General features: G+C 38.6%; 1 protein-coding gene across 2 annotated transcripts; it reads right to left on the minus strand.

Moving 5' to 3' along the window:
• Positions 1-20,994: 20,994 nt before the first annotated feature.
• Positions 20,995-22,445, minus strand: LOC127135472 (transcription factor MYB88). 2 transcript variants are annotated; one of them, XM_051062167.1, is made up of 4 exons: positions 22,213-22,445; positions 21,794-21,970; positions 21,594-21,718; positions 20,995-21,254 (listed from the first exon to the last, which is right to left on the minus strand). In XM_051062167.1, exons 2-4 carry the CDS (start codon positions 21,945-21,947, stop codon positions 21,174-21,176), a joined length of 360 nt encoding a protein of 119 aa, XP_050918124.1. In that variant the 5' UTR covers positions 21,948-21,970; positions 22,213-22,445; the 3' UTR covers positions 20,995-21,173. The 2 variants fall into 2 exon arrangements, with proteins under 2 accessions (XP_050918124.1, XP_050918123.1); XM_051062166.1 differs by having other exon boundaries at positions 21,594-21,721.
• Positions 22,446-25,305: the final 2,860 nt, after the last annotated feature.

The following is a 25,305-nucleotide window of genomic DNA, read 5'->3' on the forward strand; positions in this document are numbered from 1 at the left end:
TTGAACTCTTTGTTGTTGTTGCTGACGAGGTTGAGGTGCCGGAATGGTTACTGCAGCAGCTTGACGGTATTCACTTCTATTCTGATCTCTGCGGTGTTGAACAGCATTAGTTTCACCCTCTCTTCGACGAGGTGCCCCAGCAAATGGCTTCTTAGAGGAAGAGGAACCAGCATCTTGGATCTTCCCAGTTTTAATCAAGCTCTCAGTCCTCTCTCCACAAATGACAACATCAGAAAAACTACCGAATGGGCAGCTCCCCATCCGGTCCATAAACACACCCTGAAGAGTACCGATAAACATATCTGTCAACTCCCTCTCCAGCATAGGGGGTTGAACTCTAGCAGCCAGTTCACGCCACCTCTGAGCGTACTCCTTGAAGCTCTCATTGGATTTCTGACAAAGACTCTGCAGCTGAGTCCGGCTAGGCGCCATGTCCATGTTGTGTTTATACTGCCTCAAGAAGGCCTCACCCAGATCTCTCCAGCATCGGATCGAATCTCTCTTCAATTCCATGTACCAGTCCAAAGAAGCCCCAGATAGACTATCTTGAAAAAAAATACATCCACATCTTTTCATCATCGGTATACGCAGAGATTTTTCGATAATAAGCCTGCACATGGGTGCGAGGGCAAGAAGTACCGTTGTATTTATCGAAGGACGGTGCTTTGAACTTGTGAGGGATTCTCAAACCTTCCACCAACCCCATATTGGTAACATCAAAACCGAGAGAATTCTGACATTCCATAGCACGGATCTTCTCAGCAAGAGCCTCAACTTTGCGGTCTCTCTCATTAACCCTTCCCAGAACGTCTTCGTCTTCACTGAGCAGAGAGAACATATCCTCTTGTCTGTCAACAATCGGAACAGGATTACGGGCCGGGGCACGGACTACTCTGGCATTAGCGGCATCTGGAGCAATAGGTTGACCGTTGATTCGAATACCCCCCAACTCATCACCTACAGCATAGTTGTTGACGGGTACAGCAGCAGCAACATTGTTATCATTGACCGGGCCTCCCTCTGGCGGAGCATGGTTGATCGGTGGATTTGCAGCCTCTTGTCTCTGAACCATGGCTCGGAGTTCTTCTTGACCTTGTGCAACCCCTTGCATCATATTCATAAACTGGGCCATGCTAGCCTTCATCTCAGCCAACTCAGCTTGAAATTGATCCATACTTCTCTGTTGATTCAGTCTTGTTGAGTAGCGGTGCGGACGTTGATCAGCTATCCTGCCTAAAACAGGAACCAGAGTGAGAAGCCACGACCAAGAACACCTGTTATGCAAAATGATATGAGTATGATGCTAATGATGCGTATGATGCACATGATATGCTCATTTCTCAGGCATTCAAAGAGCCTGACCCATCCTGAAAAGATGGCAACCTGCAGCAACAAGAGAACAAACAGATACAAGGAAAATGAGAACAACAGGGAAATACTGACCACCTTATCCATACATAAGGGTAAAAAGGTCAATACCACCGAGTCAACAGAAAATTCGCATAAACAGAGTACAAAGAAATGAATCCCATCCAACAAGCCTGGAGGTGATTCTCAACAATGAAGATCCAAAGATGGAGTACAAACAAATGAATCCCATCCAACAAGCCTGGAGGTGATTCTCAACAAAACACAAACAAAGATACAAACTAAGACAGACGGTCTTCTGGAATGAGGGTCTTCAGGTAATGGCACTGGTCTATCAACAGTGTGCATTCTGAACATTCTGGTAGAGGGGTGATCTTCTCCTTCAACTGTCTTCTGAGCTCCAAGACTTCTCCTCCAAGATAGGCCTCTGATTTCTGTCTCAACTCCATCTCCTTCTTCAACTGAGCGTCTTTGTCTCTGAGTTGCTTCTCTAGGTCTCTGATCTTCTTCTGATAGTTGGCTTCTGCTCTCTGCAGTCTCAAGCGCTCCCTATGCTCCTCATCCAACATAGACTCTATCTCCTCATATGATCTCTTCTTGCTCCTTGCTCTGCTAGCATCTTCTCCTTGCACTTCCCTGAGTTGATGGGCCATGTGCAACCTATCAGCTTTAGCTTTGTATAACTCCATATGGGTGTCTTGCTCCTTCTCCCTCAACCGACGACTCTCCATCAGAGCTTGCTTATAGTGCTCAGCAGGCACACTATCAGCAAGAATCAAGGGTGGTTGCTCTTGCAACGGTTCCATCCTATCGTAGGGTAGCAACAAAGTTTCCACTCTCTTCTTTACCCAATCAGTGTAATCAGGCATGGCTATGGCAAACTTCTTCCCTAAGACGGATCCATCTCTGACACCAATGGACTTCCAAGCTCTTCCAATCTGCTCCAACCTAACAGGGTCATCCTTCTTCTCAAAGTACACACTCTCAGCTATCTCAGCTTCAAGTGGTCTTCTACTCATAACAAAACCTAACTGGCGAAGAGAAAGAACTGGATTATAATTTATACAACCCTTGGTCCCCACGAGTGGCACATTCCGGAATTCTCCACAGCTCATAATAACATTCTTCACATTCATCCGGTAAGATTGCCATCTGATGTCATAAGAGGTGAGCGACATGACCCTCTGAGTCCACTTGAGAGTGCTCTGAGTGTCCACAAAGGGTCCACTACCAGGCAGGAGTGACATGAACCATCTAAACAGGAGAGGTAGACAGCACCTGATGGCTCCACCCTTACCATGCCTATTGTGGATGGCATAGTAAGTATCAGCTAACAAGGTGGGGACTGGATTTCCTCTGATGAAAATGTTGATGGCAGCATGGTCAACAAAATTTGGCATACTGGGAAATAGGATGATTCCATATATCAAGGCGGCAAGCTGTGCGTGAAAAGCTTCCCAATTTCCCTTCTCTGCTTCATCTCTGGCTATTCTCAGAAGAAACTTCAACGGCAGACCCACAACTCCCCCACTGGGCTTCCAATTATCACAAACTTCCTTAACACTCAACCGGAGAGCTCTGGCAACAACCTTAAAGTCAACCTCCTTTGGTACGTCCAAGAAAGGAACCTGATGCTGAATCGGGATGCTCAACAGTATAGAATACTCCTCGAGAGTAGGTGCTAACTGATAATCTTGGAACGTGAAACATCTAAGCTCCGGGTCATAGAACTGAAGAAGTGTCTGCAACGGCACCGGGTCAACTACTGTCTTCAATACTGTCAGGATATCCCCATACTGATTCACGAACCCCCCCAGACGATCACTGGTCACAAGACTGCCCAACTCAATCAGAGGCGTCAAAGGCTCCCGGTGAAAAACGTAGATACAAGTCTTCCGCTTCGGCTCTGGGACTGTTGCCATCTCTATCGGCGAATCAAACTCTGGAATGTACCTGAGAAATGATATGCATGCGGAGATTAGTTTTTTTTTCTTTCTCTTTTTTTTTCTTTTTTTTTTGTTTTTGTTTTTTTTTTTTTTTATCTTTTGAAAATAAATATGCTATGATGCACATGATGCAGACACAACTGGCTGGCGGTGCATCTCTGATCACAAAGTCGAAGCTTCGGTCTAAACTCAGAACCCAAATCCAACTTGAAAACCCAAGGTCAACTGAATATACTGTTGTCTGAACCCAAAGTCACCAACAGAACCATAAGTCACCAACAGTACCTGTAATGATGAACCCTTCCCCACTCACGGGTGTAGTCTAGGCCAGGGTAAGGTCAAGAGAAACGCAGGATAAACAACCCTTTCAAGAATATCATCCTGTGCACACTCGATGTATGCACCGATAATACCCCATCAGAGTCTGAACTGCTCGTGATATCAATGTTCCGCTAAGTGGCGTACACCACCCGCTTCCCATGAATCACTCTATTCCTAGGTTTCCTAGATTTCACTCATGGTCTGGGTATTGGACCTTTTACCTCAACTGACTCCCACCCCACAAAGAAAAACAGACAACCAGCCAGGAAGAATGAATAATGAATATGAATGCAAACATTAATGCACACAATAAATGCAAACAATAAATGAAATGAACAAATAATGAATGCAATAAATAAACACAGCACAAAGCAACCAAAACCCTAACCTAGAGAGCGCTAGGAGAGACTCGCTCAGGGAAGATGGACCAGCACAGGTCAACTTCTCTAGGTCCCCAGCAGAGTCGCCAGCTGTCGCATCACGCGAAAAACCGGCGGGAAAAGAAAGAAACAACAGAGCCGCCACCGTGCGTTATTTATCCCAAAAGAAGGAAAGGAAACGCTCAGAGTAAACCTGGAAAGAACATGGTCTCGCGACCAAAGAGAATGGGTTCGGGAGTCGGTTATGCGAAGGGAAGGTATTAGCACCCCTACGCATCCGTAGTACTCTACGGGATCCACGCATAAAAGGAAGGAATATTGGTTGCTAAACACTGCTCAAACACACACACACTGGCTGAAAGAGACACAAGAAACTGACTGAAACTGACTCGGCAGGATATCGCATCCTGGGCCTACTTAGTCTATCAGGCATAGACATCAGAGTCGAAGTAGTTCGGACTGGGGAGACGACACATGCTCGCTAGGATATCGCATCCTATGCATACGTATCTTCTCGGACGAGAGAAGAATCAGAGCATTCGTAGCTCGGCTGACACGCACACAAACAAACACAGGCAAAGGCAAACGTGGAGCCTGAATGCCAATCACTGGACTTATATCAGCATCCGAACCAAAACACACACAAAGAGGCAAACGTGGAGCCTGAATGCCAATCACTGGGCTTACATCAGCATCCGAACCAAACACACGCACACTGGAACCCAAATGCCACTCGATGGACTTACATCAGCTTCCAAGCACACAACAACACAACAAGTTAATAGGGAGTCGGGGACTCGAGCCTATAACTGTCAAGCACACACTCAAACAAACAGACAACAGATTGCTAAGGAGTCAGACACTCGAGCCTAGCAACTGTCAAACAACACACACAAAAAAGAAGAAGGGCGCCCGGAGAGATCAGCTCAATCTCCTGCCTACATACTTCATCTGGTATGAAGATCAGGGCGATGTAGTTCCCCTATAGAGGGACAAAGGACTAGCCTAACCAGATAACAGAGGGAGACACAACTAGGGAGACTACGACTCGAGCCTAGATGTTATCATGCAAGATCATCCCTAAGTTAAGGTTTCTAGCTAACTGGCACAGGGAGCCAGCCTATCCTAGTCATGACTTGCACAGGGAGCAAGCCACACACACACTTAACTTGCACAGGAAGCAAGCCAAGCAAAACCTAACTTGCACAGGAAGCAAGTCTAAACTAACCCTAACTTGCACAGGAAGCAAGTCAAACAATCCTAACTTGCACAGGAAGCAAGTCAAACAATCCTACAGGCACAGATAGCACACACTATACACAAGCAAGTGGCTCAAACAAAGGTTAGGTTTTAGTCGAGGGGTCATATCAACCTCAACAAACAAACCTCTGGAACTGGGTAATGTTAGCTCTTAACCTTGCCATTGAGGGGCTAAGGTGAAGCTGATGAAGGGTGAGTGAAGATAAGGCTTCACAGCTCTTATCCCTGGCCTGGGAGAGCTCAAGACAAGAATGTGTGGGTTCAGAAAGTGGGAACCCTTCTATACATTTAAAACTGACTCAACCGTACAATTGTACAAGATCTTGGGTTTGTATCCGCAATGCATCAACACAGTGGTGTGAGCAAAGCAGATGACACACTGAATAGTGGGGGATAGATTGCATATCCCTACCTTCCACCAATTGCCTCTTCACTTAGGAGGTCTTTGACTCTATGCAAGGACAAATTAAACATACACAAACATTGCCTCTTAAGGAGGACTTCAGACAGTTGCCTGGCCAAGTAACAGGCCAGGTCTTCCAGACTACATGAAGTTAGGAAGTTATACCTCAATGCAAATTGCTTATACAAGCAAAGCAAAGCAAAAGTTCACAAGGAACTAAGCAACTAAAAGCACCTGAAACAGTCAAGCAGATGTTAGTATGCAACTTCAAACAAAGCAAAGAGAAACAGACATCAACAGTCAACAGAAGCAGATGAATGTGCAAGGCACAAGGCTTAAGGCATGTGAGCCAAGCCACCTACAAAACAAACAAGTTAGACAATGATATTTAAGCAAGCTCAATCAAAAAGAATTGGTCTCATTGGTCATTTGTTGGTCAATCTGAAAACATAAGCTCAAAGGTGAGTAACAGGACCACTAGGACAAGCCTAGGGTCAAAAATGAATGAGAAAGTCAAAACAGCAAAGGGCAAGCATCCAAAATCATGTTCAAACCATTAAGAAACACAACCAATTGGGTTCACATTCATATCAATCATCATCATCATTTCATGAATAATTTAGGTCAAGGTATAGCAAACAGAAGCTCATAGAAGTCAACAGCAAGACTTAACTCAAAAGCAATCTTAAACATTTCCAAAATCACCAAATAAATCATGATCAATCACAACCCACAGCATGGTAAGCATGTCAAATTTCATCTCATTTGGACAAGTGGAAGGCAGTCAATGAAAATCAGAAAGTCAAAGCAATTTTGAACATGCTCAATGAAGTCAACCAAACATGCATCAACTTGAAAAATTCATAAATCAGAGATGGTGTATGATAAATGAATGGGACTAAAACCATGGCAAAGATGAGGATGTCTAGTTATCTCATGTAAAATTTCATGTCCATCCAATAAAGTATGAGAATTTCACAAATGAAATGGGAACAAGTGTCACAAAAAGTCAACATTTGACTAGGCAGGGGAGAAAATCTCAAACAATTAGGAAATGCCTCAAATAATTCCAAGAAAATTCACATGTAAACTAGACATACAAGAGTAGGTTCATGCAAAAAATCAGATCAATTGGAGGTCAGGAGGCATGGTATCAAAAATCATGAAGTTAGACATCAATGGTGTGACACAAATTGTCACACCCTAATTCAAAAAATCATAACTCACAAACCAGCAATGATAAATTCACAAACTCTACACCAAAATCACCATGAGTGTGTCTAGTTTAAACACAAAAAATTTGGGAGCCATTGGATAAAGTATCATCATTTCACAAATGTTTTGGCAAAGTGTACAAAAATTGGTCACATGTCACAAACCCTAAGGCCATTTAAAAACCACTCATCCAAAAATTCTAGAAAAATAATGATAAAAAACTAGGGATCATGAGGAAGGCAATGCAAAAAATCCCACTCAAATTGGATTAAAATTGAAGCAGTTATGATTTTTGTAAGATGGATGAATCAAAGTGAAATAATTGGAAAAAGAAATAACTTGTTTCAATGTGTCACATGCCACGAATGGCATTTTTGTAAATAATCCATCCACTAATCAAAACGACCGTGTTTTGGTCCAGGAAATGAAATGAGCTGATTGGCTGTGAGGGATTTGGGAATAGTAAAGCCCTGCACACGTGAAAATGAAGCAGAAAAATCTGGGCAGCTAGGGTTTTAATGAACAGTAACATCCTTCATCACCTTCCAAATCGTGTTTTCACAAATCTTCCCAGAAATGTCAATTGCATATATAGAAATGATCAGCAAACAACAAGCAACATGAATCCATCATTGGTTTTCACTAAATCGAGCTAGGCAACAAGAAATAAGCACAACAAGTTTGAACCATCCATCTTCATTTCAACATAACTCAACCATTACTCAACCATTTTTAAAATTAAAACCATCAATGAAATCAGCATCAAGAGACCTATCCAAAACATGTGATAGTTTTAAGAATAATGGAACTCGAAAATTTACCAAATTTGATGGACAGTAGAGATTCAGTTGTTGTTTGTTGTTGTTGAAGTGAAACAAATGAAGCACAACCCTCCAAATGGTGATTGGTGAAGAAAGCTTGGTTCAAAACAACTTGCAATGGCTTGAAACTGGGACTGTCATGGATGATGCTGTGCAAACACCAGTGCTGTTATTGCTGCTTACAGGTGGAAAATGATGATTGCCATGAGTTTAGAAAGGTGTTTGGATGATGTACCAACAATCTCCAGGCCCAGTTCTTTGGAGTTTCTTCTACTGGTTTTTAAAAATGCCAAAAGTGAGGTTTTCTAGAATGAGTGAACAAGGTTTCATGCTGTGTTCTTGTGGCTGCTAGCAGGGCTTCATATGACAGAAAAATGGTGAGGAAATAATGTATCAAGCAAGGCAAGGTTTTTCTCTTTTGAAGTTTTGGACAGATTTGGTAAATGGCCAAGAATGAGAAGGAATGAATGATGTTCTCTTTGTGTTATGATGGCTGCTAGCTGGTTTCAAAATGATGAATAGGTGTAATATTAAGCAAGGCCAGGCTCAGTTCATTATGAGTTTTTGGACAGACTTTTGAAATGCAACAGGAAGGTGAAATTTTGAGAGAGTGTTCTGTGTGCAACGTTGCCTGCTACTGGTTCAAAATGCCGCTTGGATAGTCTTTAAGGCAAGGCAAGGCTTGGTCCTTTTGAAGTTTGGACAGATTTTGAAAAATGAAGAAAATCATGGTCTTGAGAGAATGAGGTTTTTTTGTGTTTTTTAGGCTGCAACTTAAGGTTCACATTTGACAGAAAATCTCTTCTACCTCTGCTGTTGGATGTTGCTTTTGTGGTAAGGCAATGCCTTGTAACTTTTGAGTTTTGACAGATTTTGTGTAAATGCCAAGATGTGGTTTTTTAGAGAATGAAGTTCTGTTTAGACCAAGTGGTTTTGTGTGTTAGATGGCTGCAATTAGTGGTTCCAAAATGATGAATGGATAGTGAAACATCAATGCAAGGCTTAGGTTCTTTGGAGGTTTTGACAGATTTTTAGAAAAAATGGCCAAAATGAAGTTTTTGAGCATGAGTCAATTTTCGTTCTGTTGTGCAGCTTCTACTGATTTCACTTGACAGAAAATCATCATAAAATCTGCTGTTTTGCTAGTACAAGGCATGGTTCATGGATTTGTGGGATAGGTTTGGTGAAATGGTACTTTCTTTCCAAAATTCAAGCAAACTAGCATGGGCTGTATGTACTGCATAAAATGACCTTGCAAACACATTTTAAATAACATTTCTGAACATATTCCAATGGCCAAGTGGTAAAAAAATGATTATATCAAAAAGTCAACCCTTGGTCAAACTTGAATTTAAATGAGACAAGTCAAAAAATGCCATTTTGATTGGCAAGGTTTTGGTACATGAAAGTTACATTTTTGGAAAGAGGGGATCAAATGTGACTTGTAGGAAAAAACCCCATCAAAATTGGCCAAATGGTTTGGGAGATATGGCCTTTTGAAGTTCAAGATTTTCTGAAATCGATTCGATCATAACTTGCCAACCACACATGGGAATTGAGAGTTCTTGGACTTTTTGGAAATGGCAGAACAAGATCTTCAACTTTCATGTTGGGCAAAAATTCATTTGAAGCTTGTATCATGATGTAATTTTTGAGGATCAAGACTTTCCATTTTTGGTAAGTTTCAGTTACAGGTCCAGTTTCCATTTTGGGAAATTTCTGATTTGGCTTCAAATTCTTCCATGATGGTGTTTGACATGATATATGAGGACTATTTGGACATGAATAAGATCTCTCAAACCATTTTCCATCAACAAATCACTGATTAAATGAACAGTTGACCAACAGTTGACTTTTCTAGGGTTTTGGATGACTGAACCTCTTCTGGTGAATTCCAAACCCTAATTCCTTGAGAACTTGACTTCAAATGATGTCCCAAGACATATGAACTCTTGATTAATGAGCATGGTGCCCAAATTCCACAAGAATGGCCACCATCCACTGCTTTGACTGACTGTTGACTGTCTAGGGTTCTTTGCCTGACTGTGCATGAACTGATGACTTCTGAACATCCAATCTTTGACCAAAACACTTCAAATGGATCTCCAAGTCATGTGAACATGTTGGACCAACCCCAGGGCCTTGGCTCCTTGAGAAACACACTTGCTTGCTTGGTTGACTGATCTCCTGATCAGTTTGACCTAATTTCTTGATTGGCTTTGCACTTGAGGCAAAAGAGGCAATGCAATGCTATGCAATGGACCATGATATGCTATGACCTAATATGAGAATGTACAATGATGGGTGCAAATTTGAGGTGCTACACACTCAGACAGAAATTCAAGTAGAGACTTGGAATTTTGTTTCCCTCTTTCTCTCACTCAAAGCCTTCATTCATAACAGCTAGCACTGCGATTGAAGGAATCCGTTCGTGTGGACTGAGTAGAGACGTTGTCATCGTTCAACGTTCGAGATCGCCCCGTGGATCTGTATCAAAGGTTTTGATCATTATCAGAGATCTGCACCAAAGGTTTGAATCGCCACAAGAGGTAACGATTCTATCACTGATCATGCCCATTCGTAAGGATCACTAAATGGAGAAATTTTTAAATTCCGCTGCGCCTTGGATGGTTATTCTCCTACAGTGGTATCAGAGCCACTTACGAAACCATGAATCTGATAACTGTTTTTGTTCTGTAATAATATGATTAAAGACAAAATGAATCAAAGGTTAAATTGAGATCGATCAAGTTACATATATGTGATATATGTAACCCTGATGCAAAATACATTATATATGATATAGTGTTCTTGTTTCGTTCATTCAAACCCTCGATGATTGTTTTCCTTTGAGCGATCAATGGTCGTTTGCTTCTTGATCCGACATTAGTATGGTGAAGCAATGACGTGTTGATCAATCATACTGAATTAACAATCGAGATGTGTTTGACGGTCTGAAATTGGTGCATCAGGGTTAGTGACGACACAAGGGTTGTGTTGTCAGAGAGTTATGCGATTGGGGTTTGAACGCACAAGAGTTGTGCTTCCTAAACACTTTTCCGAACAGTGTTAACCGGTTAACGCGTATGGTTAACCGGTTAACGCAATACGAAATAATTTTTTTAATTTTGGAACAGTGTTAACCGGTTAACGCATATGGTTAACCGGTTAACGGAATGCAAAATAAATTTTTTGAGATTTTCAAACAGTGTTAACCGGTTAACGCATTTGGTTAACCGGTTAACGCAAGGCGGAAAACAGTTTTCCAAGACATTTTCAAACAGTGTTAACCGGTTAACGCATATGGTTAACCGGTTAACGCAAGGCAGAAAAGAATTTTCTAAAAGTTTTCAAACAGTGTTAACCAGTTAACGCATATGGTTAACCGGTTAACGCAAGGAAAAATTCACCGGTTCGGCTAGAAAAAGTGCTTTGAAGTATCAAGTGTTGATACGAAAGACGACGTCAATTTTAAATGAATTGTTCATTAAAATTTTCGAGCAGGGGCGCTTCCCCTTAGACCCCGCAAGGGGCGCTGCCCCCTTGCCCCTGTCCGCTGAACGGGCAGCGGAACACCCGTTCCCGCTGTCCGGGCAGCGGACCCCCGGCTAACTCTGCATAGTATGATCGGTCGTCGAAATTTAATTTGATTTTAATTAATTAAAGGAATTAATAATAATAATAATAATAATAAAGTGTTTATTATTGTCTTGTGGTGATCGGTTATGGCCTTAGTTTTTCTTTGTTTTGTTTTGGGTTTTTAAAATACGACCTGCGTGTCGTACCTCTCTCTTAATCTCCCAAATGTAACTTCTTTTCTCATCTCACTCCCTCGTATGTAAAACGAGTTTCTTTCATGTAATGTAATGATATGAAGAAAGCAAAGAAGTCAGTGCCAAAGGAGGACAACCTTGAAGATCTTGCTTGGAGAAGCTTAGATCGTTGTAGGTTAGCTTAGGTTCTCTCATTGGCTTGGGAGAACAATTGCGCTAGGGGCCATAACTGTTTCATTATGTATGTATGTATGTTGATGCATGTGAATGTATGTTGATGCATGTGAGAGACGGTTTATATGATAAACAAGCCGGTGAGATCAGAAAAATTGCAATTCCCTCAAAATAAATATTAAGTTTTAAGCTTTCCAAGTTTTAACACTCATTAAGACTAGTATCGAATAATGTAGGTTTCGCCTATGCGAGGTGCATGTTCTATATTAGTAAGGTGCGATGGGATAATTGTAATATCCAACTGTTAAAACAATGGGTCAAACTTAACTAAACAAATTATAATAAGATTATATATATGTTTAGAAGCAAGAGTTGGGAATGATCCATATGATGGATTGGAATAAGGAGTTATTCACCCAACTGAAATTTTCGAGAGTTGTATGAGATACAATTCGAAGGAGTTCCCACCTAAATAAACTAGTTTTGTGTAATCCGCCTACGCGGACTTAGAACGAAGTGAAATATGGATCTCGACCCACTAGAAAATCTTCCAACGGGATTTTCCGAATCAAGTGATGAGGGTCATTTGTTTTGAGTAAAATAGTGGGAGCATGTTTAATTAAAGGCCTAATTAAATATGTCAATGATACTTATATTTTCATTAATCCTTATGTAGATTGCCATGACAGCAAACACCTCTAATAACATCCTGCGATCAATCCTTGATAAGGAAAAATTGTCTGGGACAAATTTTCTGGATTGGCACCGAAACCTGAGGATTGTCCTCAAACATGATAAAAAAGCTGTATGTCTTGGAGACACCTGTTCCTGAAGAGGAACCTCCTAGCTCTGCACCTAAGGCAGAAAGAGATGCTTATAAGAAGCATGTCGATGATGCCAATGAAACTGCTTGTCTCATGCTGGCTACCATGAACTCAGAATTGCAAAAGCAACATGAGAACATGTCAGCGTTCGATATGATCGAACACCTAAAGTTGCTCTATCAAGAGCAAGCAAGGCATGAGAGGTTTGAAGTTTCAAAAGCCCTTTTTCAAAGCAAGTTAGCTGAGGGAGCCCCTGTAGGTCCCCATGTACTCAAGATGATTGGGTATGTGGAAAACCTTGAGAGATTGGGTTTTCCCCTCGAAAAGGAACTTGCAACTGATTTGATCTTGCAATCGTTGCTAGATAGTTTCAGTCAATTTTTCCTAAATTTCAATATGATTGATATGGACAAATCTCTTCCTGAACTGCTCGCCATGTTAAGAAGTGCCGAGCAGAATCTGAAGGCAAAAGGGAAGTCCATTCTGATGATCGGAAATGGAAAGAGACAGAACAAAAGGCCCACTAAGTAGAGTGATAAGGGGAAGGGCAAGGAAGTTGCCAATCCCAGACCCACTGCTGCTTTGAAGCCTAGTGGAGGCATAGCAAAAGAAGGCACCTGCTTCCATTGCGGTAAGACCGGACGCTGGAAGAGGAACTGCCCAAAGTACCTGGAAGATAAGAAGAATGGAGTAGAGACTTCAACTTCAGGTATTTTTGTTATTAATTTATCTACTTCTGCATCATGGGTATTAGATACTGGATGCAATTCTCACATTTGTACAAATGTGCAGGAACTAAAAGGGAGTAGAGATTTGGCAAAAGGTGAAGTCGACCTACGAGTTGGCTATGGAGCAAAGGTTGTTGCTTTAGCCGTAGGAACTTTTGTATTGACTTTACCTAGTGGTTTAATAATTCAGTTAGAGAACTGTTATTATGTACCTGCAATTAGCAGGAATATTATTTCCATTGCTTGTTTGGACAAGTTTGGTTTTTCATTTATAATAAAGAACAATTGTTGCTCAATTTATTTGAATGATATATTCTATGCTACTGCACAAATGAACAATGGACTATATGTCCTTGATCTTGAAATGCCTATTAATAACATTAATACAAAAGGGTGAAACCTAACAAGTTAAAACCAACTAGGTAAGAATATTAAAACTCTTCGATCAGATCGAAGTGATAAGTATTTAATCCTAGAGTTTGATGACCATCTGAAAGAGTGTGGGATCCTATCCCAACTTACTCCTCCTGGAACATCCCAATGGAAGGGTGTATCTGAGAAAAGAAATCGAACCCTGTTGGACATGGTCCGATCCATGATGAGTCACACCAATCTTCTAAACTCCTTTTGAGGACATACACCATTAACATCAGCTTACACACTTAACCGTGTTCCATCCAAAAGGTTGAAAAGACACCATATGAGATATGGAGTGGTGAGAGACCACATATGTCTTACATGAAGATTTGGGGTTGCGAAGTTTATGTGAAACGACAAATTTCAACTAAGCTTGAGCCCAAATCTGACAAATGCTTATTTGTGGGGTATCCTAAAGAAACAAGAGGATATTATTTCTACAATCCTTCTAAGGGCAAAGTGTTTGTCGCTCGAACTTGAGTTTTCCTAGAAAGGGATTTTATTTCCAAAGGAATCAGTGGGAGGAAAGTAGAACTTGAAGAAATTCAAGAATCACAAAGTATCGATACACCTATGGAGGAATTAGAGCAGGAAACACAAGTAGTTGTGTAAGAGCAACCTGCTCAAATAGAACAAGACCAGCGTAGGTCGGGCAGGATACGTCACCTACCTGAGATATATGGATATCTGATCAAGGTGATGTATTACTCATGGATCAAGATGAGCCTGTGACCTACTCATGGAATCTTCATTTTGATGAAACAGTAAAACTGTATGGATTCATCAAGAACGAAGATGAGACTTGTGTCTACAAGAAGGTTAGTGGGAGCATGATCGTATTCTTGATATTATATGTAGATGACATATTACTCATTGGAATCGATATCCCTACCCTGCAACAAGTAAAGTCTTGGTTGGGGAAATGCTTTTCTATGAAGGATCTGGGTGAAGCAGCCTATCAGAATCTATAGAGATAGATCATGAAATGCTTGGCCTAAGTCAGAGTACATAGACAAAGTGCTGAGACGCTTTAATATGAATGATTCCAATCTGGTTATGTGTTTTGCTTAAATGGTGGCACTGTGAGCTTGAAAAGTTCAACGCAAGATGCAGTTGCTGATTCTACAACTGAGGCCGAGTATATTGTTGCCTTAAGTGCAGCAAAGGAAGCTGTTTGGATCAATAAACTTGGCATAGTCCATAGCATTGTGGATCCCATTGGTCTCTATTATGATAACAATGGTGTTATCGCACAAGCTAAGGAGCCTAGATCTCACCAACGATCCAAATACATACTTAGGCGTTGTGCGAAAATATGTAAAGTACCTACACTTGACAATGTTGCTGACCCACTGACAAAGCCTCTTGCGCAGCAGAAGCATGATGGCCATACTAGATCAATGGGCATACGGGGTATGTCTGATTGGCTCTAGTGCTAGTGGGAGATTGTTGGTGTAAGCCCTAGAGGTCAATACTTTTGGTACTTGTATCGAATTATTTAAAGGCATTTTCTTTATTATGGTTGATTAATAAAGTCCCTGGAATAGATAGTCCATTTAATGTATTAAGTGTGACTTAATCATGAGAACACATTAAACATAAGGACACTATTCTTAAAGTATCCGTAGTCGAGCTTTAGTGTGAAGTGGGATAACATTAAAGCATTAAGACTATTATGTTTGTAGACTGATGATCACATCTCATGGATCATGGATAAAGAGTTATCAAGTCTTAAACATAGGTATGAGGGACATGAGTGTCCTAGATGGAATTTGCCAATCCTGCGTAACAGGATAAATGTCTATGGGCCCAATATTGAACTGGACAAGGGTGACACGGTCTATACCTTGTGTTCAATATAGACATAAGGGCAAAGGGGTAATTATACACATAATTATTATCACAGGAGGTTTTGTCAGATCACATGATATTTTCGTGACTTGGGTAGTAGTGATGTGTTGCTAGATACCGCTCACTGTTTATTATGTTAAATGTGTGATTTAATATAATTGCCAATGTCGCGAAAACCTATAGGGTCACACACAAAGGACAGATTGATGAGAGATAGAATAATTAAGGAACATCGTAAGGTACGATGCACTTAAGTGGAGACGAAATATGGTAAGGTACCAAATACTTAAGTGATTTTGGCATATTATGAGATATGGGCAAAATACACTTAAGTGGGCTTTTTGGCTTGAAGCCCACACAAGTGGTTCTATAAATAGAACCCCTTGGGTAGAAGCATTGTCACTCCACTCAGACAGAAATTCAAGTAGAGACTTGGAATTTTGTTTCCCTCTTTCTCTCACTCAAAGCCTTCATTCATAACAGCTAGCACTGCGATTGAAGGAATCCGTTCGTGTGGACTGAGTAGAGACGTTGTCATCGTTCAACGTTCGTGATCGCCCCGTGGATCTGTATCAAAGGTTTTGATCATTATCATGGATCTGCACCAAAGGTTTGAATCGCCACAAGAGGTAACGATTCTATCACTGATCATGCCCATTCGTAAGGATCACTAAATGGAGAAAATTTTAAATTCCGCTGCGCCTTGGATGGCTATTCTCCTACAATATGGAGATTGGTTGTTCAAACCATCTTACTGGAATTAAGAAATGGATGGTTGATTTTGACTTTTATAAGAGGACCAAGATCAGATGTGCTAATGATAAGTATTCAAATGCTGAAGGAATGAGGAATGTTAGAGTGATTATGAATAATGGCAAATCTTCATTAATTCAGAACATCTAGTATGTTCTTGGCATGAAGAGAAATATGATGAGTGTAGGTCAATTAATAGAAAAAGGATTCTTAGTTACCATGAAGGACAATCTTTTGAAGTTGTATGAATCTAATCAGAAGTTGATTATGGAGTCAGAACAAGGAAGCAATAGAACATTTAATGTGAATGTTAAAACTGCAGGCTCTGAATGCCTTAACGCAAAAAGTATTGTGAAGGAAAGTGAGTTGAGGCCTAAAAGATTTGGTTATTTGAACTTCAGAAGCTTATGGCATCTGAATTCAAAGAAACTGGTACATGGAATCCTGCAATTAAGAAACCAGAAAAGTCATGCAATGTGTGCGTGTGAGGGAAGCAACCAAGACTGCCATTTGCATCAAAAGTAGCTCCAAGAGTAAAACATGCTTTGAGAGTAGTGCATTATGATGTGTGTGGACCATTTCCAGAACCTTCACTAGGAAGGAATAAATTCTTTTGTGTCATTTGTGGATAAGTTCACAAGGATGACATATGTATCCCTTATAAACTTCAAACACGAGGTGTTTTCTGAATTTGAGAAATTCATAATCAAAAGGATGAGAAACAGAGTGGTCAGACTTTGAAGATTCTCAGAACTAATGGTGGAAGTGCGTATAACTCTACAGAGTTCAAGAAGTTATGCGAGGAGAATGGAATTAAGCATGAAATGACTGATCCATATAATCCTCAACACAATGGTCTTGCTGAAAGGAGAAACCTAACTTTTCTTGATATAGCAAGAACTATGTTAAAGGAGAAGAAGCTTCCTAACACTTTATAGGGAGAAGTTGTTGTCACTGAAACATATGTGCTCAACAAGTGTCCAACCAAGAAGCTGAAGGAAATTGTTACTTTTGAGAGGTGGATTAGAGATAAGAAAAGTGTGATCCATTTTAGAATTATGTATGTTATAAACACGTTCCAGATGCTACTAGAAAGAAGCTGAATGATAAAAGAAAGGTGATGTTACTGGTGGGGTATCACAATACACGTGTTTATAATCTTTATTGTCCATTCACTAATAAGGTTGAAGTCAACATAAATGTTGTTGTGAAAAAGTCATAAGTATGAGATTGAAGCAAGTCTCAATCCAACTCTGGTTCATAGTTAACTTCTGAAGATATTGATTCTGATTCTGAAGATGAGTCAGAGCCTGAAAATGATTCTGGGAGGGAATTAGAATCAGAAGGCGATATTGATTCTGAGGAAGAATCTGATTCTAATCTAGATTCTGATCATATTCTGGTGATCCAAATTCTAATGGTGATTCAGATTCTGGTGGTAGTCCATATTGTGGGAATATTCCAGATTATGAAGGTGGTCATGCTTCTGAAGTCAGTTATTCTTGAGTTCCAGTATCTGATACTGTTCTAGAATCAAAAGATTCTGAGCAATTTCAGAGGCCACAAAGAATCAGAAACATTCCAAGAAGGTTTGTAGAGTTTGACATGCTGCAAGATACTGAAGTAGATTCTGAAGGGGAAGTTATTCAGTGTTTCATGTTAGTAGACTCTGAACTTGTGAGTACGAAAGAAGATCTCAAGCAGAAAGTCTGGCTAAAGGCCGTGAAAGAAGAACTTGATTCCATAGAGAGAAACAAGACTTGGAAGTTGACAGAACTTCCAAAGAACAAGAAATCCATCAGCGTGAGATGGGTTTATAAGGTGAAGCTAAAGCCAAATAGATCAATTGGCAAACACAAAGAAAGGTTAGTTGTGAGAGGTTTTCTACAGAAACCTGGGTTAGATTACTTTGAAGTGTTTGCGCCTGTAGCAAGACATGAATCAATCAGGCTGGAGATTGCGATAGCTGCTAACAGGAATTGACCTCTGATACATTTAGACGTGAAATATACATTTCTGAACGGTCAATTAGAAGAAAAGGTTTATATGTCACACAACCTCCTAGATTTGAGAAAAAGAATCAGGAAGAGATAGTGTACATATTACACAAAGCTTTGTATGGACTAAAGGAAGCCCATACAACTTGGAATCTGAAAATTGATTCATTTTTCAAGAACCAGGGATTCAGAAATGTGAGATAGAGTATGATGTCTATGTTCAACATTCTTCTGAAGAAAATATGATTCTGGTGTGTATGTATGTTGATGACATATTACTAACAGGAAGTTGTGAACATGAGATAACTAAGTTCAAAAAGGATCTGGCGAATGAGTTTGAGATGATTGATCTAGGAAATATGGTTTATTTTCTAGGGATGAAGATTATGTACTCTGAGAAAGCATAATTTTACATCAGCTGAAATATGAAATTGAGCTTCTAAAGAGATTTGAGCTGCTGAATTGTAAAGTTATTGTCACACCTGCTGATACAAATCATAAATTGGATTCTGATTCTAATGGTGATGATGTAGATGCGAAAACATTCAAGAAGTTAGTAGGTTCTCTGAGGTATTTCTGTAATACCATACCTGATATTTGCTATACACTTGAAATGGTCAGTAGGTTTATGAGTAAATCGAAGTGGTCTCATTACCAAGCTGCTGCTAGAATTCTGAGATATATAAAGGGAACTTTGAAGTATGGAGTTTTATTCCTTTCTGGTGCTGAAACTGACTCAAAACTTCTGAGTTACTTAGTTTCTGATTGGTGTGGAGACAAAGTTGATAGAAGAAGCACTTCTGGATACCTGTTTAAGTTTCTGGGAAGTCCTATTTCTTGGTGTTCTAAGAAGCAACCAGTTGATGCTTTGTAAACCTGTGAAATATAATATATTGCAGATGTTGTGACTGCATGTCAAGTTGTGTGACTTCTGAATCGACTCTAGGATCTAAAGATCAAAGTAAATAAGCCTATGAAGTTGATGATTGATAATAAGTCTGCAATCAATCTTGTCAAGAACCTAGTGTTGCATGGGACAAAACAAGCATGTTGAGACTAAGTATCACTTTCTGAGAAATCGGATTCAGAATGGAGTGCTAGAAGTTATGCAATGTAGCATCCAGAAGCAGCTGACAGATGTTCTGACGAAGGCGATCAAGACTGACCAATTTCTCCGCATGAGGGATGAAATTTGTGTTGTTAGTTTTGGTTAAGCTAAATATGACGTAAGGGATGATATTAGAATTACTTCTTTTTAGAAACTTGTAGACAACGTTTGTTAGAGGGTATTTTAGTATTTCTACTTAACTCCCACTTGTATTTAAGCAAGTGAGTGGTGTGAACAATTTTATCAATATTCCTTTTGCAGTCTGTGTAGTGTAGTAGTGTGCAGTGTGTGTTCAACCATTTTTAACCGTTTTTAGAGTGGTGGACGTTTGTTATTATTCTTTCTTCTCTCTCTCTTATTTACATTGTTCATCTTTATCATCTTGTGCACCAACAATGTTACTTAGTCGGTGTGATTAGATCTTAATTATATATATATATATATATATATATATATATATATATATATATATATATATATATATATATATATATAGTCATGATCAAATGACATCAAAATGTCAAACTTAGTAACATGACAAATCCGATAACTCTTCACACTTTGTTTGTATAACAAAATTCACTGCTGAATTGAAAACTATTATCATATAAATCACGCTTATAAAATTTCACATCAATAAAAAATCATTTGATATGCTAAAGAGAATGATAAAATTTAATGATTTTCATGAAATTTTGTAAAACATTAGTTTTTAAGTATATCGTTGACATGTGAAATGATTTTCGATTGATATTAAATTTTATAAAAATAAATTATATGATAATAACTTTGAATTCAACGATGGATTTTATTATACGAATATGTGATAAAAAAATTATCGGAGGTGTCATGTTATTAAGTTTGACACCTTGATATCATTTGATCCAAACTCTCTCTCTCTCTATATATATATATATATATCTATCTATCTATCTATCTATCTATCTATCTATCTATCTATCTATATATATATATATATATATATATAATTGAGATGTATCAACAATCGATCTTTATAAATTTTGATTCCGAAATTTTATTTAGAGACATTTCCTTGATCATGTGTTAGATAGAAAAATTATTTTGGTCATAGTAGGTAATCCACATACTATACAAAAGTAAGATATATACTCCCTTTAACTTCCTTATGTATATAAGATTTGTTTCCTTGATTAATTCAAGTCTTCAAACAACTTCAATAATATATACAAATAAGTCAATTCAAAGAAGCTTTCTCTAATTGCTAAAGAGATTTCCCAGCATATAATTTTTTTTCAACATCCTCTCGATTCACTAAATTCTTTACATGTGCCACATATACATATGTGAGGTCATTATTAAGATATGGAACTTCATTACCTATGAAACCAAATACTATAGTTAATGAAACATGGCATTACATTTTGGACCTAAGTTGACTTTGATTTGAGTCAATGGTATATATGTGCTTCTGAAATACATTTCCAATTTACCGCTGCTTATCCTTTAACTCTTTCTCTCTATATTCAAAGACTCAGTTAAAAAGGATAGTAGACAGTTTATGTATACACAATGAATCATGTCTTATTTATGATTACAAAGGTGAGTCTACTAAACAATAACAAAAATGACAAAAGCTGAATTGGAGAAAAAAAAAACAAGCATAAAATGACACACTAAGCAAAACAACATTTTTGTGCAAGTATCAAAAAGCTAATTTTAAGTGAAAGGCGTAATGCTAAAAGAATGTATCATATAGCAGTTTTAGGTAGCATATGCCTTTTAAAACTCCAGCCAGAGATTAAGCATTCTGAAATGAGGCTAAGAAATTTCTGAAAGTCAAATGAATCGAAGATCATAATGGAGGACTCTCATGCACGGTTGAATTGATAGATGGAGATTCCACTCCGAGTGTTTTCCTTAAGAAGGACTTTTCCTGAAAAAAAAGTGTTAAAAAAATGGTTAGTATAGGGTCAGGTCAAATTTTGATATATACTAGTAACTATTCATGTAAATTTTGTCACAATCAAATCAAACAACTTATATTATAATAGTATTAAGAATATTAACATTCATTTTAAGCTTAATGCTAACAAACAATCATCATCAAGCTGGAGCAAACATGTGATATGCACCAAACTTGACCCTCAAGTCTTGTAAAGGATTTTGCAAATAGATATCAAGCAAAGAAACATAATAGTGATCACTCAGTTTTATTGAAGATATAACAGGATCACACAATGTGTTATAATCTCCAAGTTTATGGGTGACTTACACTTTCTGAAAACTTTGGGCTGGGAATTTCTTCAGCCAAGGATCTGAAAATAGGGGTCGCTGGAAGAGAGAAATACTCCGTTCTTGATGAGGCATTTATCTGTTCCTCACAATATGGTGACCTATCTGCTACATAATAAATATTGTATTACAAATTCTGGTACATTGAAATGAGAGAGAGATAAAGAACATAGATATTACCTTGTTCCACTTTTTCAGTAGAAAGAATCCCTTCCAATTCAGGTCCAATAACCTGATTCAATGAGATTTTCAAATTATCCTCACTTGATTTAGGCGGCGGAGTTGATCTTGGACTGCATTCGGAACTTTCTGAAGAGTCTTTGCTTGGTTCCATTTGCCTAAACAAAAGGTATTAAACTGAAAAAGAGAAACAAAGAAATGTGACAATTACTCTCTTTACCATTAAACAAAACCAGAAACACAATTCAATGCAAGAACTCGAAAATCGGCAATGAAGAATGGTACATAAAATTGAGGAGATTTGAGAATGTGAATGCTACGGATGATCGAAATCTGATACAATTTGTTTTGCGATGGTTTCAAATGAAAATGAGGGAAGGAGATTTAGGGTTTAAAGAAATGGAGAAGTAGATTCATACCTCAACTCGAATGCGAATGCTAAGATGTTCGAAATCCGATACACTTTGTTGTGAGTTGGTTTTGAATGAAATCGCGCTTCAACGAATGTGGTTTGGAATTGCAAGAATCTCAAGTTTGTTTCAAGATTTTAAAGACGGTTCGCAAATAACAAACACACTCATAAACTATAGAGTGAAAGAATTAGTTTTTTTTGAATTTAGATGATTTTGTGTTTATTAGACGGTTGCTTACCTTTTTTTTCTTGCTCGTATTTTAAAACGATCGTCTGATTTGGTTGTTTTTTTTTTTTTTTTATAAAGACAAGTTACCCAATAATAAATAAAAAACAAAAAACAAAAAGATTAAGAAAGTCAAATCAATCGAACTGATTCCAATCTTTATTTCTCTCATGATTAACCACCTTCAAGGTTCAAGCATACTCATCACTTTAAATTTTCTATTATAAGATTCAATTTTTTTCCTTTAATTACTTTTCTTTCAACTTTAACTATCACTTTTTTTATTTATTTCTTTTATCAATTACTTTCAACGTTTGAGAATGATTTAATTAATTTTTTATTTTAATTTTTTTTATCACATATCTTACTTAAATGAATTATATTTCAATGATTGACTTATCTCAGTATCAAATATGTTTTGTATCTGATAGATGTATCGTGTCTGTGCATCATAGATGTTGATCCCTTGTTCTTCCAGATGGATGAGGATTTCCAACGTTCTAAGACTGAGTCTCTCCCATTTCGGTATTTAGGGTTTCCCGTTGGAGTCAATCATATATTAACATCCACTTGGGACCTCCGTTGGATCTGGTCTTGAACAGACTTAATTCTTGGTCTCTTAGGTATGTTAGCTTATGTGATATAGTTATTCTCCTTAGCTTTGTGCTTAATGTTATTCCGATGTTTTTCCTGTCCATTCTTACGATGTTTGTTAAAATGTGGAAGAAGTTGGTTAAGATCCAAAGGAGGTTCCTATAAGGAGGGGTGAAAGGGATATTTGAAATTTCTTGGATTATGTGGTCTGAAGTGTGTATGCACAAGAAGTTTATGGGTCAAGGTGTTAAAGATCTCCGGTTGGTTAATCTAGTCCTTCTAGCCAAGTGGAGATGGAGACTTCTGATGAGTTCCTCAAGTCTTTCGTCTGACATTCTCTATGCTCATTATGGTGCTCCTATTATCTCGTCCTAGTGTGAGGGTAGGTCTTTGGGCAACTATTCCTTCTCCTCCTGGTGGAAACGAATGTCTCTTCTCATATCCAAGAAATATGATCCTTTGAATTGGTTTGAGTTGTCCATGTCTAAAAAGGTTTGGTCAAGTAGTATCACCTTCTTCTAGAAAGACACTTGGTTAGGCAGAACTCCACTTAAGAATAGATTTTCGAGACTTTTCTCTATTTCCCAAATTGAAAATGGTATTGTGTGAGAGGTAGAGATATGTGATCAGGGGACGATTAGTTGGGAACTTAGATGGAAACGACCTTTTTTCGTTCATGAAGAGCCAATGGTTGTCGAGTTCTTACCGGTTTCTTCAAGAGGTTCAGTTTAATGCGAAGAATGATAGATTGGTGTAGAGACATGCTAGAGACGGCTCTTTTACTATTGCGTCTTCTTATCAAACCCTTTGTGTATGTGGTCCTATTGGGGTTGACTATATAGAAAATGTGTTCTCATTTATCTTAGTGATTTGGGAGAGTTGGGCCCTCTCTACGGTGGTAGTTTTTTCTTTGTAACTTCTGTGTGATAGATTTTCTTCTAAGAAAAATTTATTCAAGAAGAAGGTCATTATCGATCATGAGGGAACCTCTTGTACTTTTGTAGGGATCTCGTAGAGTTAGCCTCCCATTTTTTATTACCAGTAGCTTCGTTTCCACTGCCTAGTATATGATTTTTAGGTGGTTAGGGGTGTATTCGGTTCTTCCTTGTGATCTTAAATTTGTTTTTTAATTTTTCCTTTCTTTAAGTCCTAGGGATAAATTTAGGGGTATATTTATTATGATTTGGAATGATTTTGTATAGACTATCTAGTATGTTCGTAATGATAGCCTTTTTACTAGATCATTGGCAAATGTGAAAGAGTTCGAGCATAAAAGTATCTTCTTGGTGTGGACTTGGTGTCTTCAAAAAACCTAGTTGAACTCTCTATCCTTCACCGATTGGCTTCAGTATCCTATCATGTATCTGAGTCAATAATGGATCGAGATTCTTGTCCCGACCCCTAGTACTCGTAGATTTGTTGATGCTTCCTTGAGACTTTAGTATGCTTTTAGTGGCTCTATTGTCTGAGATCTAACTTGGTCCTAATTTATAACATCCACAAATATATATATATATATATATATATATATATATATATATATATATATATATATATATATATATATATATATATATATATATATATGTGTGTGTGTGTGTGTGTGTGTGTGTGTGTGTGTGTGTGTGTGTGTGTGTGTGTGTGTGTGTGTGTGTGTGTGTGTGTGCGCGCGCGCGTGCGTGCGTGTAAAAACCTTACAAAATACTAAATAATAATTTAACTTTTTGTGAGTGTATAAATGTTGTTATATTTGTGGATGTCGTAAATTAGGGCACCCTCGCCTGGGAATCATATCTCCTAGGCGATGACTCAGAGATCTGTTCAGAGGTATTTATGACGTGTGAATCAAGAAAGAGGGAGTATCCATTAATTCATGAAACATAGGTGGTTAATAACCTCCCCTGTTAAAAGGAGGGCGGTTGACACCACTGAGGAGTAGTCACTCCCTAGGTTCAAAGAGCGTTTATAAATACCCTTTCCCCGAAGGGGAGAAAGAGAGGTTATTCTTTACATCCAAAAAGAGCATAACACTTACTATAGTCCCAACACCATGACTAACCATAACCATAACCTTGCTCCCAACCATCACCGATCATCTGCAGAGCCATTCACCTTACACAAGCAGAACTCCTAAACTACCTCAGAACACCACCGTGCAAAGCTTATATTCGTCTTGGACAAACCCTAACCACCATATCATGTTATAAACCTATTGAGGCTTGTTAGTCTCCCTTCACTGGAAGGGGTAACACGTACACCTGTACTTTTTGACCAGTACAT

This window comes from Lathyrus oleraceus, chromosome 4, assembly GCF_024323335.1.
Source record: "Lathyrus oleraceus cultivar Zhongwan6 chromosome 4, CAAS_Psat_ZW6_1.0, whole genome shotgun sequence".
Lineage (NCBI taxonomy): Eukaryota > Viridiplantae > Streptophyta > Magnoliopsida > Fabales > Fabaceae > Lathyrus > Lathyrus oleraceus.

What these genes read in the sequence shown, in the direction of transcription:
- LOC127135472 (XM_051062166.1), bottom strand. Translation starts at nt 21,947, where the DNA reads ATGGAACCAAGCAAAGACTCTTCAGAAAGTTCCGAATGCAGTCCAAGA. An exon ending in TACTGAAAAAGTGGAACAAG is followed by an intron (nt 21,722 to 21,793) that starts GTAATATCTATG and finishes TTTATTATGTAG; the next exon opens with CAGATAGGTCACCATATTGT. An exon ending in GCCCAAAGTTTTCAGAAAGT is followed by an intron (nt 21,255 to 21,593) that starts GTAAGTCACCCA and finishes CTTTTTTTTCAG; the next exon opens with GAAAAGTCCTTCTTAAGGAA.